Here is a 22,216-nt window from a genome sequence, read left to right as displayed (position 1 = left end):
CCCCTTATTCCAGCTGCTCTCAGTGGTTTAATAGGGAAGAAAGGGAGCTATCAGGATTTGTGCAATGGGATATCGTGCTTTGCAATTCCTATATAAAGTGAAAAGGGGGCTTCTTGATTTGGAAAATTGACTTGTAAGCTGGGTAGAAAAGCATATTAAAGCCTAGTTTATCAGTTTTAAAACCATTCCCTTTGATTATTTATTCTGAGTCCTGTGTTAACACAGGACTAAACCCCATATTGCAAATCAAAGCAGAGACTCTGAAAATACTCTGATTGTTGCAGACAAATTCCCTGGTGCTTCATTTGACAAAAAGATGGATTAGAACAAACTCTGGAGTGTTATTATTACCACCTACATGAAAGATTGTTTCTTTTATTTGTATTAATTACTGATTAGTGCTTTCTGTATCTTCAGCTCTTTCAGATGTTTTGAATGAGATGTATTGCTTTCCATAGTTTCTTATCTAAAGGGAACCCTGACACAAAACTGGTATCTCAGCCACTGTGCACAAGGAAGTCACTGATGTGTTCAGACACTGTACTTCAGGGAAAACCCTGGGTGAGATTCTTGGAGAGGTAAAAATAAGTTCAAATAATACTGCAGACAGATAATTTTCCCCCCAACAAAAATGTTGTGAGTAAATATACTAATTTATTTTATATTGGAGCACAGAAGGAAAAAGAAACTGAGTGTGTGGGGCTCCTGGGGCGTGTGGTGGTTGGGAGCAGCCCAGAGTGGTCCCAGCTATGGGAGGAGAGCAGGTCAGCCCCTCGCTGGATAAGCTCCTCTGAGCAAGCTGGCATTGCTGACATCATCTGCCTGTGGTAATGCTTGGGGGCTTTTATTTACTTATTTGGAAAGAAACCCAGCAGAGTGGCTCCTACCCCAGTAAATTTGCATGCTAACTGGGACAGAGAGTGTGTGGGAGATGTCCTAGCCAAAGGCTGCATAGACAGTGTGGCTTCTTACCGCCCAGTCAAACATTACAGGTCAGACAAGAACCCTTGGGCTTGCAGCTGCTAACATGGCTCTCAGTCATTACAGCCTGGCCACTGCACGATCTCAGCAGGGAGGGCCTTCCCATATGAATCCTCTTGGTCTCACTGCTCAGGAGGAGCAAAGCCCTTTGCTCCTTTGGAGGAACGTTGTGCTTAAGAACCTTAAAATGTCACTGAGCTCTCGTTTAGCCTGTGGAGATCTCAAAATGGAAAAATCCAAGGCAGGTTGCCAAGAGTTAGGACTGCACTTCAGCATCCTATCTGGGAATAAAAAAAAGAGGCTTCCTGAGGTTCAGAGGTTTGGATTTCATACCTTTTGTGCATAAAAATGATCACAATATCTTGGAAACGAGGAAGCAAGACAGTTATTTAGGGCATCAATTAACATGAGACCAGTATTTTGTCAGGTGACTGCATGAAATTCAGTGGTGAGCCGTTCATGGCCCAGGTTTGTTAAAAAAGGTAGTTTTAAAATAGCCTGTTGTACGTCATCAGCTGATCTGTCATTTTCCATAATTCATGAGCACTGGGGCAAGATTAGACAATGGAGTCTTAGGTGAGAATTCATTAATTTCCTCCATGTTTTTAGAAATGTCAGAGGTGTAAAGCTGAGAATAATAAAAGTCAAACTCCTTAGATATATCTACTGTGCTAGGAAGAATATTACTCTGAGCATCTCTGATAGTATACAGTGTCTTAGTGTGCATGTGTCTTTAATTGGTATGCAAGGAGTTTATCTGCTTTACTGCCTGCACTTATCAGAAAAGATATAAAATGGGATGGTGATAATGGCTGCCTTCAAAGAAAAAGATATGTTCTTTCAAGGGTGTAAGTGCAATAAATCTTTCTAGTTTAAGGGCTCACTGGAAGCAGAAAGATTCTGTTCTGCTGACAACTGAATGTGGGGAACTTTCCCAGGGGAAAACAAATCATGTTTCTCTATTCAAAATATAGTAAAAAGTCACTGAAATGTGATACTCCAGAATGTATATTACAGTATTTCCTACAGACTCCTTTACCAATTAAGACACACTTACATACTAATACATTCCTCAAACGGTTAATATAAGGTATCTGGCACTGAAGGCACTTAAAATACACTTGTGAATGATTCCCACAGTAATCTGTGGTTCAAATTTTTTAAAAAAGACTAAATGTAAGCAGTCAACTTTAGGTCTTTTTTAAACTATACCACAGGAATTAATTTGCCTGGAATAAAAGAGACAATGCTGAGTTCATTGCTATTCCAGATTCATTCTGCACATCTAAGGAAAGCAGAGTTAATACTACAGGCACCTACCAGGTCATAAAGGGATCTTTTGTGAGTTGAAAAGAAATCAGCATATTTACTTTAGAAAAACCCACATTATTCATAAGAATCAAATGTTGTGCTTGACTGTTATGGAGAAACAAAGCAGACAAGGGTGTTTTAAATTGATCTGTCAGTATGGTACTTTCCAGGGCTCACTTTGTTCATGCAGCCAGCAACTGATGTTAGCATGAATTTAAATAATTCCTCTTGCCTTGAATAATGACCATGAAAGTAAAGTAATGGTATCTAGGAAATATCCTAACTTTTGAGGAGCTGCCTCTTACCTAGGACTGTTTGTTTGCTCCTCATCTCCCCCACCCCTAATTGCAGGGAGGTGCTCCGCACAGCATATGACTAAACATAATACAATTTGATTTGTGTTGCAGTGTTCTCCAAAGAACAAATCTGTAAAATTACAACATGTGAAAGCTTAACACAATGATATAAAATGGCAGTGGCACGGTTCATATCTTAAACTGACAGACTGATGGTGATTATTGCAAGGACAATGCCCTGCATATGTCAAACGATTTGCAAATAAATTATGTCACCTTATCCTCCATTATTGTTTTTGCAGAGGACATAAACTGTGTCACTAATATTAAACTGTTGGCAAAAAAAGCCTACCTCAGCTTTTTCCTAGCTGAGAATGCAAAGACATCTGCGCAGAGGCAAACATGCATATGGCCATCATTTGTCCAACATCTTACACATTGTGAAGGTTTTTTACTTGAAATGCCAACCTATGTGGCAGATGATGTATGTGTTTCTTCAGTCCTGTGATTACCAGCACAGAGCTGCTCTGCAGTGCTCTTCACCTCATCAGTTCCACAAGCTGCACTCCAAGGTGTGTGAAACATTTGCAGGGAGATGGCATCTGACATGCAGCAAGGCAAAAGCATTCTGGTGTGAATATTTGACTCCAGATTTTGTTCAAATCAGGGTCAGATTCTGACCTGGAGAAATTAGTGCGAGTAGAGATTTAGCACTACAAAAGAGCAATTTGAAAACTGGAATGAATATATTTTAAAGATGGGGAAACAGAGGAAAGTGGTGCTGTCTCCTGGGTGACTCCCAAGGGGCTGTAAAGGAGAGGGGAAGGGGGAAGGCTTTATAAATGACCTGGGCTTTATTCTTTTGGAAATTAGCAGAGGACAAGGCAATCTTAGCCATTTCTATTTGTTAAGTTGCATCATCTCAACTGCTGGGTTCTTTGTTTAGGTTTTGATGGTTCATTTATTACTACCAAGAAATGCCTTTGAAGGGTGATTTTAAGAGCCCGTTGTGGCTAAAAAAGCAGCAAAGAATGCAGTGCGGTGGTTGGAGCGTGGCGCTGGGAAACCAGCCTCCAGTCTCCTGCTCTAGATTTTGCCCTGCTCACATTTGGGACAAATTACTTGCAACTGCTATGGCTTGACTCGCTCTTTTGTCAGGCAGGTTTTTTTGTCTGACTCATCCACTTGGATAAGTTTGCCAAGTATTTCGTAATCTTTGGATAGAAGTCACTCGCTTGATTGCAGATCAGTGACGTTTCAAAGGGGATGCATCAAACAACTTCTGCTGGCTTCAGTGCAAGAGATGGCTCCAATACACTGTGGTGAGGAGGACAATATACTGAGAAACTCACTGAGCTGGTTTAAGGATTGAAAGGCAACTCCATTCTCTTATTGCTACCTGGTTTTCCTCTTTTGGAAGCCTCATTTAAGTGTTTCGCACTTTTTAATCCCCTCGGGATTGAGGAATCTGCTCCTTGCCCTTCCAAGCTTTTCTCAGCCTGCTTCTCAATAAATCATAATTTCTGAGTACACTGATAATTTTTTAGTATTATAATACAAAAATACCAAAGAAATTTGGATAACTGCATTATCCAAATGAGCTTTGATCTTACTTTCCATTTTTCCAATGTTGAATTTTGTCAAACTTAAAAAAAACCCAAAACACCAATTACCTTGTTATTGGAATTGTTTGTGATTAGTGAGTTAGAAAAGCAGATTTTAGGCATCATAGTTTATGGAAACACAATGTGTTTCCTGTGGCAGTAGCATTTGGACTCACTACAGAGACACAGAGCAGAAGGTGGTAGGTTTGCAGGATGCTTCTCTCTGCCTAAACAAATCCTAGAAAGCATGCTGGTTTCTCTGTTCATGCTTAAGTGATTTTACTGGCACAAGGAATCTCTTTCAAAGCAGAGGCAGGAATGCAGTCCACAGGCATGAAAACCTTTCCTAAGGATGAGCCCTTCCTTTTCCCAGTGCAGGAAGACCCTTAAGCAGCAGGAAAGGAGGGGGATCACAAAAAGATATCAGGGAGAACGGGCAGCAGGACAGGCCCCAGGAAGATGCACTGAACCAAATGAAAGCGCCTCCATAGAAACAGGTCTGCAGGAGCTGTCCTCTGTGTGTCAAAAGCATTTCCATCAGATGACGGGCAGCGGTTTCCATAGCAGTGGTTTTAGGCTTTGCATGGTTTTAGTGTGCATGCTTTGGCATAACAGCTTTGGCATAACAGCAAGACCTTTGCACTCACGCTTGCATGTAATACACAGGTCACAGGCAAGTCTGTGATCTTTACACACACATGCAGAAACCTACCTGCCTTTCACAAAACGTTATAACCTACATCATAATATGCTGGAGAGAAGTTTATTTAAGTGGATAAAAATGTACCCTTCCCATAATGCCCCCAAACTACTGATCTTCAACAACTGGTTCCTTAAACATGCCACAACACAGACTTAAAGCTGCAAATGAAAGAGATCATGGAGATAGTCAGTAATCCCAGCTATATAATTCTTGGCTAGGAGGCATCATAGATCAAGATGCTACGCACTTCTGAGGGAAGGTGCTGACAAAAACAGCAAAGGAATTTTAGAGAGGAATTTACAGGAATTAAGCTAGAAACAGCAGTGGACCTAAAGGGAATTTTTTTTTTGTCTTGACAAGAAAGGAAAGTGGGCAGCTCTTAATCTAACAGTCCAAGTGTTAACATCTGAAAGATGAAGGATAATTTTCACAAAATAATCTCAGGCAATAATCCTGTGCATCAGTGACAAAACTGTTGATCTCAGCAGTGAGAGAATGGTGTGACCAGCAACAGATAGCTTCAAAGTCAAGAAATCCTGGCCAAAATTGCACTTTGTAGCTAAAAGTATAGAGAAAAGAGATGTCACCAGCCATGACAGCATGACAGAGACAACCTGAGATGTATGACTAGAGAGGTGGAATTGCTGCTCACAAATCTTTGGCAGAAAGAAGTGGTAGAAAGTGTTAAATCCCTGCTGAGAGAAGACAAACTTGGAAGAGGAAGATGCCCTAGGGACTGGGTCATGCCATAGTTTGACCAGACCAGCTGGGTAATGGCTGGTGTTCTTTCCAGTTCTACAGAATTTGTCATGGCTAAACTGCACTGGTACCTCCCCATGGTACCTGCAACAAGGTTCATTCAGATACCTTCTGATGGCTGCCTGCTTAGCCTAGGAAGTTGGTCTTCTGTTTGCAACAAGCCCTTTGCTGCTGCTTTTATTTTCTATGAACAATCATCACTTCATTCTTGGTTCAAAACTTTGCCACTGAACTGAGGTCACAAACCCTGGAATACTGATGATTTGAGCAGTGCCTGTAGGAAAGGTGACTATCATGCCCTACATCCTCAAGACCTCTAATTTTCTTCTTAAATGCAGAATAAACTTCAAGGTAAAAAAAAAAAAAAAAATCTAGATGAAAGAGCATTTATGTGACATAAAGCTTGCTTACAATAATGTCTTTATTGACAAACTGGGATACTGTCAACATTAAGCCAAATAGGAGAGGCATAAGTTCATGTTGATCTCTCATGTCAGCTCACTATTTCAAGTCAGCCTCTGGGCACACTGGCTTGGTAGACAGGAGTTACTTTGGCTGCCACAGATGTCAGGAGGGGCAGTTCGACTGCATCAACTCTGGGAAGTTCTTCATGTCAACTAGAACCAAATCTGAAGTCTGAAGAAATAGATGGGAATGACTGATGCTCTCTATGGAAAAGAGCCTGTGCCTTCTTTACAGCAAATTAATTAGTTGGAGCCAAAAAGGGTCTCTAAAACTGTCACTATTTTTCTTTTTTCTTGTAAGCCACAACAAGCAAACAAAATTGCACCCAGTTTCTGCTTGCCTTCAGTGGCAGTGCTTCTCTCCTGGGCTGAGTTCTTCAACCATATTCAAGGCTAACAGTCAGTTTCTACATCTCCATCCAAATCCAGAAAATAGCATTTTGTTGGGCATTGCTATGCCATCAGCTCCTCAGCTCCCAGCAATGGTCTTACAGGGAGAGGACATGGTACGTCACGGTGATTTGGTGGCTTAGGGTTGCAACAGCACACACAGACCTCATTGCAACGTAACCACTTCTGTGTAGGCCAACCCTTTTTGTATTTACATGTGAAATATTTCTGATCAGGTAGCTGGAATTTGTGGGTTGTTTTAATCCCGTAGGTGACTAATGGCCCCAATATGGATACAGTTACCTGGGTGTAAACTTAATTCTATTGATGTTGCTGTTTTTGTTTCCTGCACCCCTATTATTGCCTTCACACAATGGTGTTTTGCCAGGCTGGTAACTGTTCCTATGGTAAAACTTTCCAGCCTAGACAAGCCCTAGAAGGTTAAAGTAATTTCAACGTTTCTTTAGAGGTGATGACACAATGGGCCTTGAGCTCCCTGCCAAATGCTACTTTTTTACAAAGGGGTGGGGGGAAGTGAGCCAAGTATTGCAAACTTCTGACGCAGATGAGTGCATGTTAGCAGTTACTGAACGACAGACCAGAGATCAGCCAGGAAAGTTTCAAACTACATCACGGTATAGACTGACTTTGCTAATGCTTTCTACTTCCAACTCCTACTTTTATCCTAAGATCAGATAACGAGTAGCACTTTTTCTTTGTAACAATTCATTAATCAGAGAAATGATCCTTGCTAGTGTTTAGATGTTTTACTTAATTTGGTACTTCTGGCCTGCTGCCCCAGTAGTGCCAAAATTATTATTTCTCACCCAGCAGGTGATAAATAACAACTTCAGTCATGATTAATACCATGAATTTCTCAACCTGACTAATGCAAAAAACTTCAAACCTGCAGAACAAGTGGGTGCTAATTGTTGTGAGAGCCACTGGAGCTGCACTCTGCTTGTAAAGAAAGAAAGCCACGGGAAATGAAGCGTTTTCTAGCAGCACAGCTGATCCTAAGAGGCATCATTAAGTGCAGCTCAGCAGCATTCTCCATGTGCAGGTCTGTGCTAGGCTCTTTTTTTCCACAACACTGAGCTTTAAGTACATCTGAGAAGCAGGAGATCGCCAGGTTATTTTTGTTTCCGGGGGGGGGGGGGGGAGGAGGGGAAAATAAAATAAAAGTCAAAGAAAATACCAGATTAATATCTCATTAACACCACTCAAATACTATAATTTTTACTGATATGTGAAGAGTGATAAATCCTAGCAAAAGCTGCTACCACTGAAGCTCCTTCACATAATGTCTGTCTTGAAATCTCATCACAACATCATAAAAATGTAGCATCAGAGACTCCCTAGTCAAGGAGAGCTTTTCAGAGAGGGACAGGAAAACCAGAGGCTCAGGAAGGGCTGTCAGCTGCAAACAATGATCCAATACTATAAATCAGCCTGTGTGGCTGAAATCCTGGCCACTTTTGAATCACAAGCTGGTTTGCCACAGCCTGCGGTGGAACAGGGTGGCTGCTCCATTTTTCGTGCTGTGCATGCAGTGGCACGGGGTACATGGCAGCCACAGTTTAGCTATGCGTACAGTGCTGTGCTGCTCAGGCAAACAAGACCTCCACAACACCTGGAACTGGCACCACACATTTCTGATAGAAGCAGACACCCAAATTCAGCAAGGACGCAACCAGGTAACTGTGATGAGCAAGGTCTGTGCTGAGCAAGATTAGTCCCTTCCACAACCCTAGAGAAGCATCTTGGGAATGGAGGAGCAGTCCTGTTTTCACCAGGACTTTCCTAATTGTTTTAGCTCCACCAGGCAAGGAAAGTATCTGCTACTTTCCAAGGAACATTTAGCTCAACCTGAGCATCTCCATATGAAGCTACTAATTTGTGGAACAAAAAGACTGCAAGAAGTAAACCACCATGGGCAAGTAATTTATACATTGTTCAGACTCAGTAATCTCTACTCACTTTTATGACTTTGTGTACCGTTTTGGTTGAGTGACTCCTGCAGCTCCTGGTGGGGCATATTCAGAGGATGTTAAGCCACGGTGCAGCTGCTCCTCACATTCTATTAGAAATCTAATTTTCATCTTAATTTTAGGAAACATCAGAAGTTCCAGCTGTCTGCTTTCTTCACCCAAAATAGTCTCTGGGATCTTGGGATTTTTGAGCTTGAAAAGCTAGGAAAAAAAAATCATCATCTGCACTGTCCTGGTACGTGAAACAGACCATAGGCCTTCCCAGCCCAATTCCTGCCTCTAGTGCAGCAGTTGTGCTTCAGTCATGGGAGATCTGCTAGAAAAACACACAACCCAAGAGCAGAATTCTCACAGACTGCACTTGCACAGCCTTGTCTAGTAGAGAGCCACTCAGACCAATAACAAGCCCTCTATTTGGCCTTGGATAAGGCAGGTTGGTTGACTTGCTCAACCCCCTTGCTAGAAAGGTTTTTGGGGTTGGGTTGGGTTTTTTCTACCTTTAACTGTTTTATTGCTGGTCTTGTTTCAAATTTTCATTCTTTTTCTTGAGTTGTGCACAGCATTTCAGGAACAATCAGTATGTGTCCTTCATTGGATTGTGGCTTCCAAGAGTTAAAGCATGGTTTACAAGTTTTGGTCCTCAGTGCTCAGCTCAGTCTGTTCTGTAGCACTAGTCATGATAGCAACGTAATTTAAAAAAAAAAAAAAAAGCATAATGGTTTATTTTATTTATGAAGTACAAAGTCTGTCCTTTGTCTAGGATTTTAATAGCTATTTTCAACACTGATAGCAAAGCCAAGATTTTCCTTGTAGTTTTAAGTTTAGGTATCGCCTAGAATAGGTGCAGCCTAAACTACAAACCAGCCCTGTGGCAAACATGCTGTATAGAAAGTATGCTCTTCAGCCAAGGAAGTAGGGAATGCTTTTTCCCATTTAAATTTTGTTTTATTAATTATCAAAGCCACACACAAGGAACGAGTGATGGTTAAACATCCAGAAACTATTCAGTTTAGCTTCCAGAGCTCAGTCTCTGCTTGTCCTCTCACTTCGATATTGAAAACTCCATGTAATTTGCCTGTCTCTGTATCCTTAAGTGCAGTCTGAGTAGCTCAGGTGGATTTACACAAACTTTGTTTGTAACAGATCAGTATCTTTTGCCAAACCACTTCCACAGCATTTCTTTTCTAGATGAGACATTCAAAGTAAGTTAATGCATACTGCTACCTCAGTGGAGTTGTTTTTATCCTCTGAAATTATTATAAAGCTTGCTATATGTTACCACACAAAATTTGCAATAACTAGCTATTCAGCATTCAAAGTGTTGTATTACCAGTGCTTGCTCTGCCTCACAGAAACCTTGCTTAAATATAAAAACATGGTTTAATTCAATGCTGTTTCAAAGCAATTGCTAAAATTTGGTTACAAGGTGGCTAATGGCCACTGCAGCCTTGAAATAGGAGGAATACATGCCCACCTGCACTTTTTCAGACTGCATGTAAGTTAGTGCCTGTGCACAGATGGGTTTGGAAACCCATTAAGTAAATTACTCCTGTAGTTCAGTGTAGTGGTAGTGGAAGAACTGCCAAAGCCACAGAAGCTAGGTTAAAATCTTTACTCATGAATGGTGGTCTGTAAATAGCAGAGGTAAAAGGCAAGTTTAATTGCTCTCAGTTTTCACATAGAATTTCCCCATCACCATGGCACTGCTAGCTTTAGAGACTATTAGAGTCTATCAAAGTAGTGTATACCATAGTTATTCTCTCCAAACTAAGAAACACCCAACAAATTCTTCTTCAGTTTTTCCAGAACCTGCATTAATGCAGAAAAGCAGATTTGAAAGAAGTATCTGGGTTCTCACCTACTAACCCCTTTGATAGCAGAAATTGTCATTAAGCAGTCAAGAGCTGATGGGTTTTAGTTTGAAAAGATATTCAACATACACATGTGAAATTTTAAGACTGAAATGCAGGACAAGGGCAATTTTTCTCTCCTGGCAAGAGTGATTTGATAAAAGGCCAAGACCCCCTTACACATTGACACTTACATGGATTTGACTCCAGTAGGACTCCTGTATCAAAAAGCAGTCAGTAAGAATTCGGCTCCAATTTCCAGTCAAGCTGACAAAAGTGGTCCCCCGCAGTAGGAATGAGTAAGCAATAGTGGTTCATCAGCCACAGAGTCAAGGGAGACGTGTCCAGTCCAAGGTACACAGCTGCTTTCCATTCAGTTTTTAAGAGAGAAGGAAGTGGCAGCCAAAAATCTCATGACCATTGCATAACAAGCTCGAGTCATTAAGTATTTTGACACTGAGGAGTATAGTATGGAATACAGTCTTTTGACTAAGAAAACACAACGGTTCCAACTAGCCAAACAGCCTGATCTGATTCCCAGTTGTGCCCAGGACTTCCCAAGTGCACAGGGACTGTTTTTGCCACTAACACATTCCTGGGGTTGTTGGTGCTTTAGGAAGTGTCAAGTACAACTGACAAAGCAGAACACAGTGGGGCCATTTAATGCGTTTGAAGAAATACTAGTCACATCAAGTCCTTGCCAACACACAAGAACTCTCCCTTGAGAAGTTCCGCATTGCCAGGGTTCTTGGAGCACCACAGTATTTCTTTGTTTACTGCTGTTGTTGTGCCATAGGATAATACAGAGGCAGAAGGACCAAGGCATGCCAGCCACAGGCTCATACTAAGTCCTTTTGCTACGAGACCCACCTCAGCAAGTACGTCAAAGTTCAGAAGCAACATTAACATACTGGAAGGGGAAACACTGAGCCAGACACTTACCTAGCAAATTCATTTCTTAAAAGTGCAAGACAAGCTAAGGATTAAAACTGGGAAATTATAGGAAGAAATAAAAAGTGTAAATCTAAAAACCAACAGTGAACAAGAAATAAAAGCAGAGGCAGGACACAGATAAGTAGTAATGACAGCCAGGAGCTACTCTGACACAAAATAAGAGCTGACTGAATAAAATCCCATCATTTGTGTGCTGCAAGGCTCTAAGACATTTCTGCCACCCAATTTCTGAATGAAATTTGGCTGAGGCAGGCAAACTTAAGATCTCTAATGAGTCCTTCCATTCCCAGCTTACCAATTCTAACTACCTTATCATACAACTGTCTTCCAGGTGTCCTGCCAGCAGAATCCCACGCATTAACTACACAGACATTAATTACATAGACCTAAACCTTAGTAAGAAAGGCATTTAGAAAGATCAAAGAGAAACTTTTTTCAAGTATTTTATTTTTTTAATACAGATACAATATTTTTCCAAGGTCACTTCAGAGCAAGGGGCATACAGGCTATGAAAATGGAAGCGCCCATACAGTCCTTTCAGGTTAAACACGCACAGTATATTCTACAAGGCAAAAACTGCATTTAGAGTTTTTTCTTGCTCCAGAATGATTTGGCAGCTTCAGTAAGCTAACACACATTTTCACCCTCAGAAATCAATTAATTGAACAACAAAACCCAAAACTGAAATGCAATCCACCCCAGCCACCACACAACATGCTTATCTCAGTAAGGACCTCTTAGCAGACCGGGCTGCAACAGTTGTGGCGCTGTCTTTATCATGACCCTCAAAGTACTGCTGCTCTATTCGCCGACAAAAGGCTGTGAGGTTACTGTAGTTTTTCACTTTCTCAGAGAGTTCATCAGTGGTTAATTGAGTAGTAAGGATTGTGAACAGATGTCCAAATACCAGAGCATCTAATTCAGTTGGTCTGTAAAAGCAAACAGAAAAAAGAACAGGTATTTTGGAAGGCAAGCCCTGATCAATAAAACCCTGCTGTTCTGACTTTTAGATAGCTATGCAATTTAAGAATTTGGAAGAAATCGGACAACACTGAACTCACCAAACGCATGAAAACTGTGTATACAGTATATAAGCATACTGCTAGTTCTCAGTATGACATCTTTTGCTTCTGGTAGCTCAGAAATGTGGAAGTAACACTTCTTAGATTGGACAGAGTTACTGATCCAGTATCAGACCATGCTCCACCTTTCAGTTCTGAACAAGGGCAAATGCTTATCAAGTCTTTTGGGTTTTTTTCCTTTTCCTCTGCAAATGTATATAAAAAAAAGCTCCAGCTATTATCTCACAAAGAAAATTTTTAGAAAAAAAGAGAGGGGGGGAAAAAAAGCATAAAACCCTTATTCCCTTTTTGTGCTTTTCAGCAGCCAGGAACTATTCAACCAATAGGAAAAGGAGCTCCAGGGTGACAGCAACTGGAAACATCTCTTTTGAAAGGAGACTACACAAAAAAAAACCATGTACTTTGGGAAACAGTGGTCTGTTGAATGTTTTCAGTCCTACCTTATCTTAGGTACAAACCTTCTGAATTATCATCTTGGACCTTCGTATATAGGTAGCCCACGTGCAAATAAATAATTTTTTTCAAATATATTAATAATTTAAAAGTCCTTCTTTACTAGTGTTCAGGATAAGCAGCATGAGGGTTTTCTAACTGATGATTTTGCCTTTCTATTTGTGGATCACTTAGAACTCTCCAATGGACATATGGACACCTGTATAACAAACTTAAATCTGTCAGCAACAGGCTGCTTTTCTTATTTAGCTCCTACAGATTCCCAGAAGTCACAGACTGAAAAATACTGGACTAAGAACACATATTTTCTTAGTAATATTTCAGACACCTGCTACGTTTAAGAATGATTTGAGAAGATGCAATTCAAACTTGTCTTCTATAATGCGTATTTATGCAAAGACACATGCAGAAAAGTAACCAAGACCACGTGCTGCCTTTTGAAGACATTTCCCTGTCCAAATGTAGTTAACTGAAGTCCTGAGCATTTCTAGTCTGGTCTATGTCCAGGAGACAAGAGGGAGCTATTGTGATGTTATTTAAATCCATAACACTTCGAAAATAGTGAATTATTTGAGAGGAAAAAAAAGTGGTTTGCAATTGGAAGAAACTGGTGAAAGCAGAGGACATCCACAAAGGCCAGGTTGTTTCTTTTTTCTCCTGGGAACGTGCATCTTAGTTTTACCTTTGCAACTGATCCCTTGTTGATACAAGGCTCGCTTCTCCCCCAGTTCTTGCAACTCACAGGCACCCTCACGCTAATTCAGTTCAGTCAGAACTGCCCCTGGTGTTAAGCAGCGCAAAACAAGCTGTCCTGGTCAGGACAGCATGACATACCTTCTCTCCCCTGTACCTAGTAGAAAATGTTACCTAAGAAATACAAATAAAGCTTTAAATGCACCATTTTTAATAAGAAACTAACTGTATAAAGTCATACATTTGTAGCCTACCTAAGTTGTGGTAGACTAGAGAAGACAAGCAGGTGTAAAACTAAATCATAAATAGAAAAAAAAAAAAAAAAACAACAACAGAAACTTACAGAAACTTTCCTTTTAAAACCTTCAATTACTTATTTCTGAAATTTCACATTTAATATTCCAGTCACACATTTGTATTTCTGCAACTAATCATGTAGCATTAAAATAAAACAGGAGTTTTCATATATATATATATATACACACACATATGTATGTATGCATGTGGATACATGTATCTGTATCTCTCATTCCCGGATGTAATATTTCAGGAAATAGTAACTTACTGCTTATTGAAGAAATATGGTTGTGTTCCTAATCTCTGGGAGAGAGCCTGACAACACTGATCTACATCTTCAAGCACCTATCAAAACACACAAGAGATAAAAGATCCATATTGTCAGGAAATAACCAACATTGCAAAAAACAACCTCTTTATACTCTATTCACACTGATGGTGGGAACAAGGAACATACAGTGTTGGAACATCAAAGCTGTTAAAGACAGTTAAACCTACACAGTAGGCAGGTAGCTAAGTGTTATTTAATCTAACATTTGATGTAAGGCAATTCTGAGTAAGTGCTTCCCATAACGTTTATAACTTAGCTTAATGAACGTTACTAACTTATACCCTAAAACTGCTTTGCTTTTTTTGTTTGTTTGTTTTTAAGACCTCTGACAAGGGAAGCTGCAGTCCTGCAACGCGTGCCTATTAATGCCATACAGGAACTGGGGGCCATAACTTACAACCTATTTTCAGGACTATGGCCTAAACTAACATCAGTGGAGATGTACACTCATAGTAAAACATCCTTCCTTCCACCCCATGGGGTTGCATATAATTTAAGATTTATTGATGCGGAAGGCAAATACCTGACTCCAGATAACATTTTAAGTACAGAATATGTTTTTACATCTGTTTGAAGAAAGTGTTACTCTCCAAAGCCTTTATAAAAAAAAAAAAAAAAGAAAAAATAGAACAGGGTAAAGAAATAAGCTTCACTTTTCATACTGACCTGTTCAAGCGTCTTTCCAGCCCATCCAATGGCTTTCATCTTTCGCCTTACCTCCCACTGCTTCTGATAGGACAAAATGCGGTTAAGAGGCCATGGGTAAGGGGAGCCATACCTTGGGTGCGTAATCTTTGTTTAGAAACAAAAAGGTACTGTGTTATCATATAAGAAAATACAGATATCTCTATGCGCAAAATAGCCAATATTCAAATATTTCTATCAGAAAGGGAGCTGTAAAAGAGAAAGGGAGTTGCATGATATGCTGTAATTATTTGCACAGAATTTACAGTTTGCAGCATAACCATTTAAAACTACTATTTCAGAAACACATACAAAACCTGTATCTATTCTGCAGTCAGCTACCTCCAGTAATGACACAACTTCCCTAAAATGTATATGCAAGCGAAATTAAAGTGAAAAGTCTGTAACATTAATGGTATAAACCTCAATGTTTCATTTATGAGTAGGGACTTGCAATTGTGAGCAAAAGTGTTTTCTCATTAAATTTTAATTAAGATAAATGCTGCAGAACCACTCACCTCCTCTACTGTAACATCATCACACCATTGGAGATAGAGCTAGGAACAGAAAGAACACTTACTAAAACTTCCTAATAAAGGAGAATGCAGAGACAATCATTTCTCAGTCATAGAATTTTCTTTTCTATATTAGATTACATTTCCATTTCATTCCTTCTGTTAGACCTCTGAATGTAGAAAGGAAATTAAAACTGGAAGGCAAAAGCCCAGTCGCTAGTCGTTACTTCACCAGCACCAGGACCAAGCCGAGACCGAAGGCCCACTTCTGTTGCCCACACAGCACACAACTCAGCACCCAGGTTACCAGCCCGCAGCTCCTCAGCCGCCTGCAGCTTGCCAGCATTTCCAACACCACTCCCACACTGGGACTGCGTCACCTTAACTGGCCACGGAGACGAACCACAGGTGATCTCAGCCTCCAACTAGGTGTGTGAAATGGGGTAGTGGTGGCCAGCTGTGGGCTGGGGCAGGATCCCAGGAACCACTAGCATTTTCCAGAAGGTTACTTCTCCAGCTACATGACACACTTCAGTTAGGTGAAGGGAATCATACATGTGGCTTGTGTCTACAGGAACACTTCAGCAAGCAGTCCACAGGGTACAGAGAATTTATTTCTGCCTCCTTTCACCTCAAAAGTTGGCGACCTAATCTAAGAATATGTAGCATTTCCAATATAGGGAAAAATCCTAAAGCTTTCTCGCCTATAGTCACTTATGTAAGTGTGTGGAGTTACTATGGTTTGCTGTACCTCTGCTGTCAAGAGCATATTATTGACTAATTCCATGTAGGCTTTCATCTCAGCTTTTTGGACTTCATCCAACCCATCACTGAGAGAATGGCCCTAATGGGGAAAAGAGAAAAAAAAAAGACACACATGTAAGGAAGGATATTGGAATATTCAGCAATGCCTGACCCAAGGACCTCTGAAGTCAGTGAGCTTTGGCTCAGATCCTGATCTCTTACACAGTTCAATAACAAATTACATATGCAATTTCTATGTACAGTATCCTTTAGAAATAAAGAGAGATCATTGTAACGTAACATAACTAATCTACAAGAAATGTAGACTATTATCAGTTATAGATGAACACAGTTTGAGCACATAGCCTCCTGGTTAATATATCTCTGTGGCAAGAAGTAAACACAAATTTACATCTGTGATACAGCTTTATCAACTGCTCAGTGAAAAGACAGTATTTTTTAAAAGGGGGGGCAGGGAGGGGAGAAAAGGCGAATTTGAACAGTATCTGACACTCGAGGACTTAAACCACTCAGGTCTGGGTTTAAGAGCTCTGAGGTCCAGAGACAGGGCATGTAGAAAAGCAGTCTCAGAAACTGGCACTGGTATGCAACTATTCTGCATAGAATTTACTTCCAGGATTTGAGTAAATGACAAAGAAAAACATTTCCATCTCAACAAACTCCTATTCCAGGATATCTTCCTTTTAAAACAGCACTAGATTTCTATACTGTTTTAACAAATTAAGTAACATTCCAGAAGAGCACACCAGATCAGCACAATGCTAAACAGGATTAACATGCTATTCACTAACTGATGAAAACAATGTACTATTACCTTGGCTTTTACAAACTGGACTATGGGCCCAAGTTCAGATACTACTTGATTTCCCACATGAATAAAGGGTACTTTGCCTGTAAAATGAGAAATGTATTTTAGTAAGAGCTTTTTATACCTGTAAAACATTATTTACAATTTTCAAAGCAATTAAATATTCCAGGTACACCTGAACATCAGTGTTTTTTTTCAAATCAGCACAGATAAAGCTCTAACATATACAGCTCACCTAGCAAACATTTGTAATAACAAACATCTTCCTCCTCCTGAACGTCCTCTGCATGCAGTATTTACAACTGTATATTTCAAAGTTATTGAGTGAGATCAATCGACTTGTATTTTAATAATGGATTTTGCTTTGCTGGAAAGACTTAATTCAGTGTTTCTCTGAAGTACAGCTGGGAAATCCCAGGAAAGCAGACAGAGCCCTTGGCTAGTTTTACAACACAACGCATTCCCACCCTCCCTTCTAACCCACTGGCAGGGAAAGGGCTGCTGAAAGGATGACAGGAGATGTGGCACTGCGCCCAGGAAAGCAAGCAGGGAGAAGCACAAACACACGTTCAGCAAGGCAGAGTATTGACTCTCCTTCCTCTGGTCCTTCAGATTCCATCAACTGGGCCAGCCGGCTCCTGTTGGCTGCCCCAGTCTCCACTCTCTAGTTGTGAGCTGTCATTTTTGAGCCCCTGTGGCCCTGGGGTTGGGAAGCGGTTCATGGTATGAGACCCACAGCTTCACGATCTGGGGGGCTGGGAGGGGGAAGGAGCTGCTTCATCATCACAGATACAAAACGGGATTAAAGCTTAATACTAGTAAGGCTCAACACTCAGTCTATGAAGCTGAACCCTGAGGGTCCAGCATGGAGCACGGCTAAAAACAGCCAGTCCTCAAAAGGAGACTGGGAAATGACTGTGGTGGAACTTGTGGGGGTATGAAGGGCTCCCGAGTCTGTACACACCACCTTCTCTGCTTCGTAACTTTTTCTACACGCAGAACTGAGCCAAAGCTTTAAGGCAGGCAGAGATACAAGAGGAAGCCCTGTTACACACAGCAAGCCATGAAGCATGGCAGGAGTTGCCTTATGCCCCTTTTCCCAGCTCTCAACATGTGACGCTGAGGGCTCCTGCCAGGAAGGCTCCAGCCAGGTTGCTTGTCCTGCAACTCTTCATCCAAGTGCAACTGACAAACATCAACCTTATATTTAAGACTAAATCTTTGAGGATTATTTACATGATTGAAATAATCCATAAAATTGAGATAAATGCTGGATGTTTTGTATTACTGAAAACATCCTCAAGCCCAAAGGCAGTAAACGAGCCTGCCCAGTGCAGTGGGGCACAGCACCCTTTTACCTTCCCACCTCTTGCTGTGGGCAAACTCTAGTCTCGTTAAACAGCCCAAAGAGCAAGATCAGTACCTGTCTGACTCCAAATATGCCATCAGCAATACATTTGCTCTTTCCACTGAAACACAAAAAAACTATTTTTCAGCCTGGCTCGAACACTGTTCATGCTAACAGCAGATTCAGTCATGGCTTTTATCATGAGATTCACTTCTCACTGGCTCAAACAGCCTAAGGGTAATAAATGAAGTGCATCACACCAACAAAGGCTTCACCTGCATCCACATGCTGCATGTTGCAGAATGAAACACAGACCTCTCTGCTGCAGAATTCAGTGGTTTCAGTCAGACTGTACTTCACACACCAAGACAATCCTCTGGTATCATACTTTTGACTCCCTCGAATGGGTTTCATCATTACAACAACTATGAGATAAATAACCTTCCCCCCAAAACGATGAGATGCAGATATTTGTCTGCTGTTGCTGTGAGACAGAGGGTGGTGGGGAGGAAGAAGGGAACAAATGAAAACCTTGTCTGAATTATCATTAACAGAACCAATATAAAGAAAGGAAATGGGCCAAGTGAATAAAAATAAAGACTCCAGGAGTAACGGCAAAACGAATACACGTATTTCTACCCACATTTAAAATTGAAGCAGTATCATTTTCCCTCTTGTCCTCCTCGTTTTCAGCAGAAGGAAGTGTTCAGACCCAAATTACAACATCGGATGCCAGCACGGGGACATGGGGTGCGAGCAGCAGAGAAGCAAGAGTGTGCAACTGTCACCAGTCCTACTCCTGCATGCTCCTCTGTGCATGGATTCAGCCTTTCAAAGCGACCTTTATTTACTAAGGAGTAATTTAGATACCTCCATATTTTGCTGGTTTTTCACTGCTGTCAAGCAACTGCTTTTTTAAAAATTCCACTGCTTTGACCAAAATATCAGTAGCAGCAGCAGAACCCATACGGCTGGCAGACATATACTGACAAGCACTTCCATGTGGCAGTCATCAGCCAGGGCCAGGTAATCGGTAAGTAAGTACTCTTCACACAACAAAAATCAGGGACAGAGTGACAGGATTGCCAGACTTTTGCACCTTGCATTCAGCAATTCTCTCTGATTTTTAGGCAACCTTCTGAAGCCAACCTCTGGATGTTTTTAGGCAACCTGTCATCTCCAGCAAAAGGTAGGCTCTCTACCTTTCTAATACATCATTTGGTGGTGGTGGGTTTGGATTTTTTTCCAGACAGTCTCACAGATCAGAGAAAGATTTAAAATTGCCCGTCACCCTTAAAAGCAATAACGGACCCTTTAGTCTCCTCCTGTATCAACATCCTGGCAATCATCTCCCAGACAGGGTAACAAAAGATACTCCTCCTCTGGTGTTGTCTGACCTCAGCAATGGGAAAATATAACAGTATTCACTGGAATATTCCCTGGATGAAGAATAAAGCCACTTTTAGAAACATACCTCTTTCTGCTTCAGGACACAACCACACTTGAGCATCTGAGAGAAAGTTTCCACCATGCATTTTGAACTGTCTGAATGCTTTATATAGGGACTGCATTCACAGGCACAGTTACACATTGTGCCATCGTTACTTTGCATTTGACTGTTTTAATTGCTTGTGGAGGAGAAACTGCACTGGAGAGGAGTGGGGGAAGGCAACCCACACATGGTAGCACTGACCGACTGTTATCAGCAAGACAAGGCGTAGTTGCCATGGTATCAAAATGGAGGTATAACATAGTAATCTAAATGAAGGCCACACTTACCAGATGGGGACATGTACTCGGCATTTGCCCTGCAAACCACCTGGATTGGCAGCTTGCACATTTGCAAAAAGGCCTGGAAACAAAGAGTCACATGTAAAAAGCATTAATACACCAGTGACAAACAAATGCGTTCTTCTCAATACATTTGACTATGTTTTAGCTAGTTCCTAGCACACACTTATGAAGTACAGCTCCTTGCATATTGCTTTTAGGAAGAAAGAAGGGTAGGTGAAAGAAAACCAGGGGGTTTTTAACTTCCTTAGACAACTGTTTATCATCCAGTCATTGACTGGAATTCTTCCAGTGAAGTTTCATCTGTTTTTACCGTTTTTCCAAGATGAGCAAAGAAGCAGTATCTGACAGACACAGTTAATGCTGTGGCTGTACAAAGTTAAGCAATATTTTACCCCTCCTGAAAATCATAGTACTTACTGCTTCTGGCTAAAGCTGGCTAAACAAGTTCACGTTGGGTAACCTGGCAAACACATACAGCACCTTCCCACATTATATTTACAATAGCTGCCAGAAGTTTTGCTCTATGATACTGTCAGAGCACAAGTCTGCTTTGGGAGAAAGTATTTATCATCTTTAATTTATGTGAATCATGAAGAGCATAACTGGTCAATTTACTGTTTCTTTCTATCTATAACCTTAGATTCAAAGCATTCTCAGTAGGATACTGATTTTTGTCAGCACCTGCCATCACCACAAAATCCTTAGTGTGTTTCCATTGAAATACCAAAATACCAAGAAAAATACTTGCAATTTGGACAGAACATGGCAAATAAGGTTAACTCTTAATCTCTAGAGTCTCTCACAATTCAGCTAAGTTCTATCATTCATTTTGTCTTTCCAATGACAACAGGTCACAATTCCAGATTCCAAAATTATACCTATTTATCCACAGTGGGTTGAGGTGAAAAAAGCCTACACAAAGAAGGCTACACCTACACCATGAAGAAAAATGCTGCTGTAACATAGCACTTTCTACATGAGCCTCCTCCTAGCTCTTCAGGTTGCAAGATATGGCAGTAAACTGCACTCTCACAGCTTTAGATACTCAGACCCTAACCACAGACATCAAAGTAACCTGAATTTTAACCTTGAGATTGCTCACCTCTGCACTAAATGTGACCATAAGGCATGAACTAACACTGGCATCAGCCCTGTTCCTAACTTTCTGGCTTCTATAGTATCCATCAAGCAAACAAAAACAACCCAAACAGCCCCTCTCCTCTCTCCTGCACTCTTCAAGTCCTTTATTCCCAAACTCTAACCCAATCCAGGGATAAAAAGCCGAAAGTTTTGGTCCTTTTCCAACCAAATCCAAGAACTGCACAGTCCATTACAACATTTGGCTCTTGCAGGTTTAGATGATGTAACTCAAATCCAAATCCCAATTTAAGCAAGGAACTATGGTCACAAGCTGCTACACAAGACATTGATTACAGCTGACAAGAGCCCGCCGCAGAACTGCAGAGGCTCTGCAAAACCCACCAGAAACCTGGGGTTCTACATCTTCTGACTTCCTGAGCCTAACTCTAACTTAAAGCACTGCTTGGGAGTCAATACACATACACATGCAGACAGAGAGACAGAAACACAGATATATATAGAGAGGGTACTAGCCATGGTCAACATAAGCCAAATACTGCAGGTCCTGTACTATTTAGCAATAAACTGGTCTCTAGAGTGCTTCATCCCAACTAGAATCTCTATTACTGCTTAAGGGTGCAACAATCACCCAAAGAAAATACAAGGTACGGGCCACATTTGACACCATGCCACTTTCTAAGTCTGTGCACCCATCAGAGTCCACCAAAAATTGAGGCTCTTGCTGTCTTAGCATCCCAAACTCCATGCCAACAGCAGGAATACCCAAAGGACTAATTCTTAAACAGGAATTTAAGGCACTGGTCTGTCTCGGTCCTAGATCTCTTCCCCTTTGCCTGCTGGCTCTGCAGGACCTGGCAATGTCCGGGCTGCTCCAGCTACTGTTATATGCAGCATGTCTCTGCCCAAACTGGGGCTTCATATGCAGCTTCTTTGGAAATAGTTAAGAAACAAGAACACAGAGACTTTGGTTTAAATTAAATACATGTTTCTATGCCATTGTTGGACACGATCTAACCCACCAAAAACATACACTAACTCAGCT

At 41.0% G+C, this 22,216-nt stretch overlaps 1 protein-coding gene and 1 long non-coding RNA gene across 4 annotated transcripts in view; both read right to left on the bottom strand.

Annotated features, from left to right (window-relative positions):
* LOC141924966 (uncharacterized) overlaps positions 1-10,934 on the bottom strand; it is a 28,184-nt gene extending 17,250 nt beyond the window's left edge. Inside the window, exon 1 of the long non-coding RNA XR_012623712.1 lies at positions 10,544-10,934. This is a non-coding gene — a long non-coding RNA (uncharacterized LOC141924966). The remainder of the gene's footprint in view (positions 1-10,543) is intronic.
* Positions 10,935-11,730: 796 nt separating this feature from the next.
* Positions 11,731-22,216, bottom strand: part of MTX2 (metaxin 2) — a 35,405-nt gene continuing 24,919 nt past the window's right edge. The window contains exons 4-10 of one of the 3 annotated variants that reach the window (XM_074829174.1): positions 20,059-20,131; positions 16,938-17,014; positions 16,110-16,202; positions 15,362-15,400; positions 14,826-14,951; positions 14,097-14,173; positions 11,731-12,232 (exon numbers count right to left, since the gene is read on the bottom strand). In XM_074829174.1, coding sequence (XP_074685275.1) covers positions 12,022-12,232; positions 14,097-14,173; positions 14,826-14,951; positions 15,362-15,400; positions 16,110-16,202; positions 16,938-17,014; positions 20,059-20,131 — 696 coding nt within the window. In that variant the 3' untranslated portion in view covers positions 11,731-12,021. The remainder of the gene's footprint in view (positions 12,233-14,096; positions 14,174-14,825; positions 14,952-15,361; positions 15,401-16,109; positions 16,203-16,937; positions 17,015-20,058; positions 20,132-22,216) is intronic. The other 2 variants (XM_074829175.1, XM_074829177.1) reach the window with 2 other exon arrangements.

The sequence above is a fragment of the Strix aluco genome, chromosome 6, assembly GCF_031877795.1.
Source record: "Strix aluco isolate bStrAlu1 chromosome 6, bStrAlu1.hap1, whole genome shotgun sequence".
Lineage (NCBI taxonomy): Eukaryota > Metazoa > Chordata > Aves > Strigiformes > Strigidae > Strix > Strix aluco.
The sequence above is the reverse complement of the archived record's forward strand: the minus strand, read 5'-3'. Positions and strand labels throughout refer to the sequence as shown.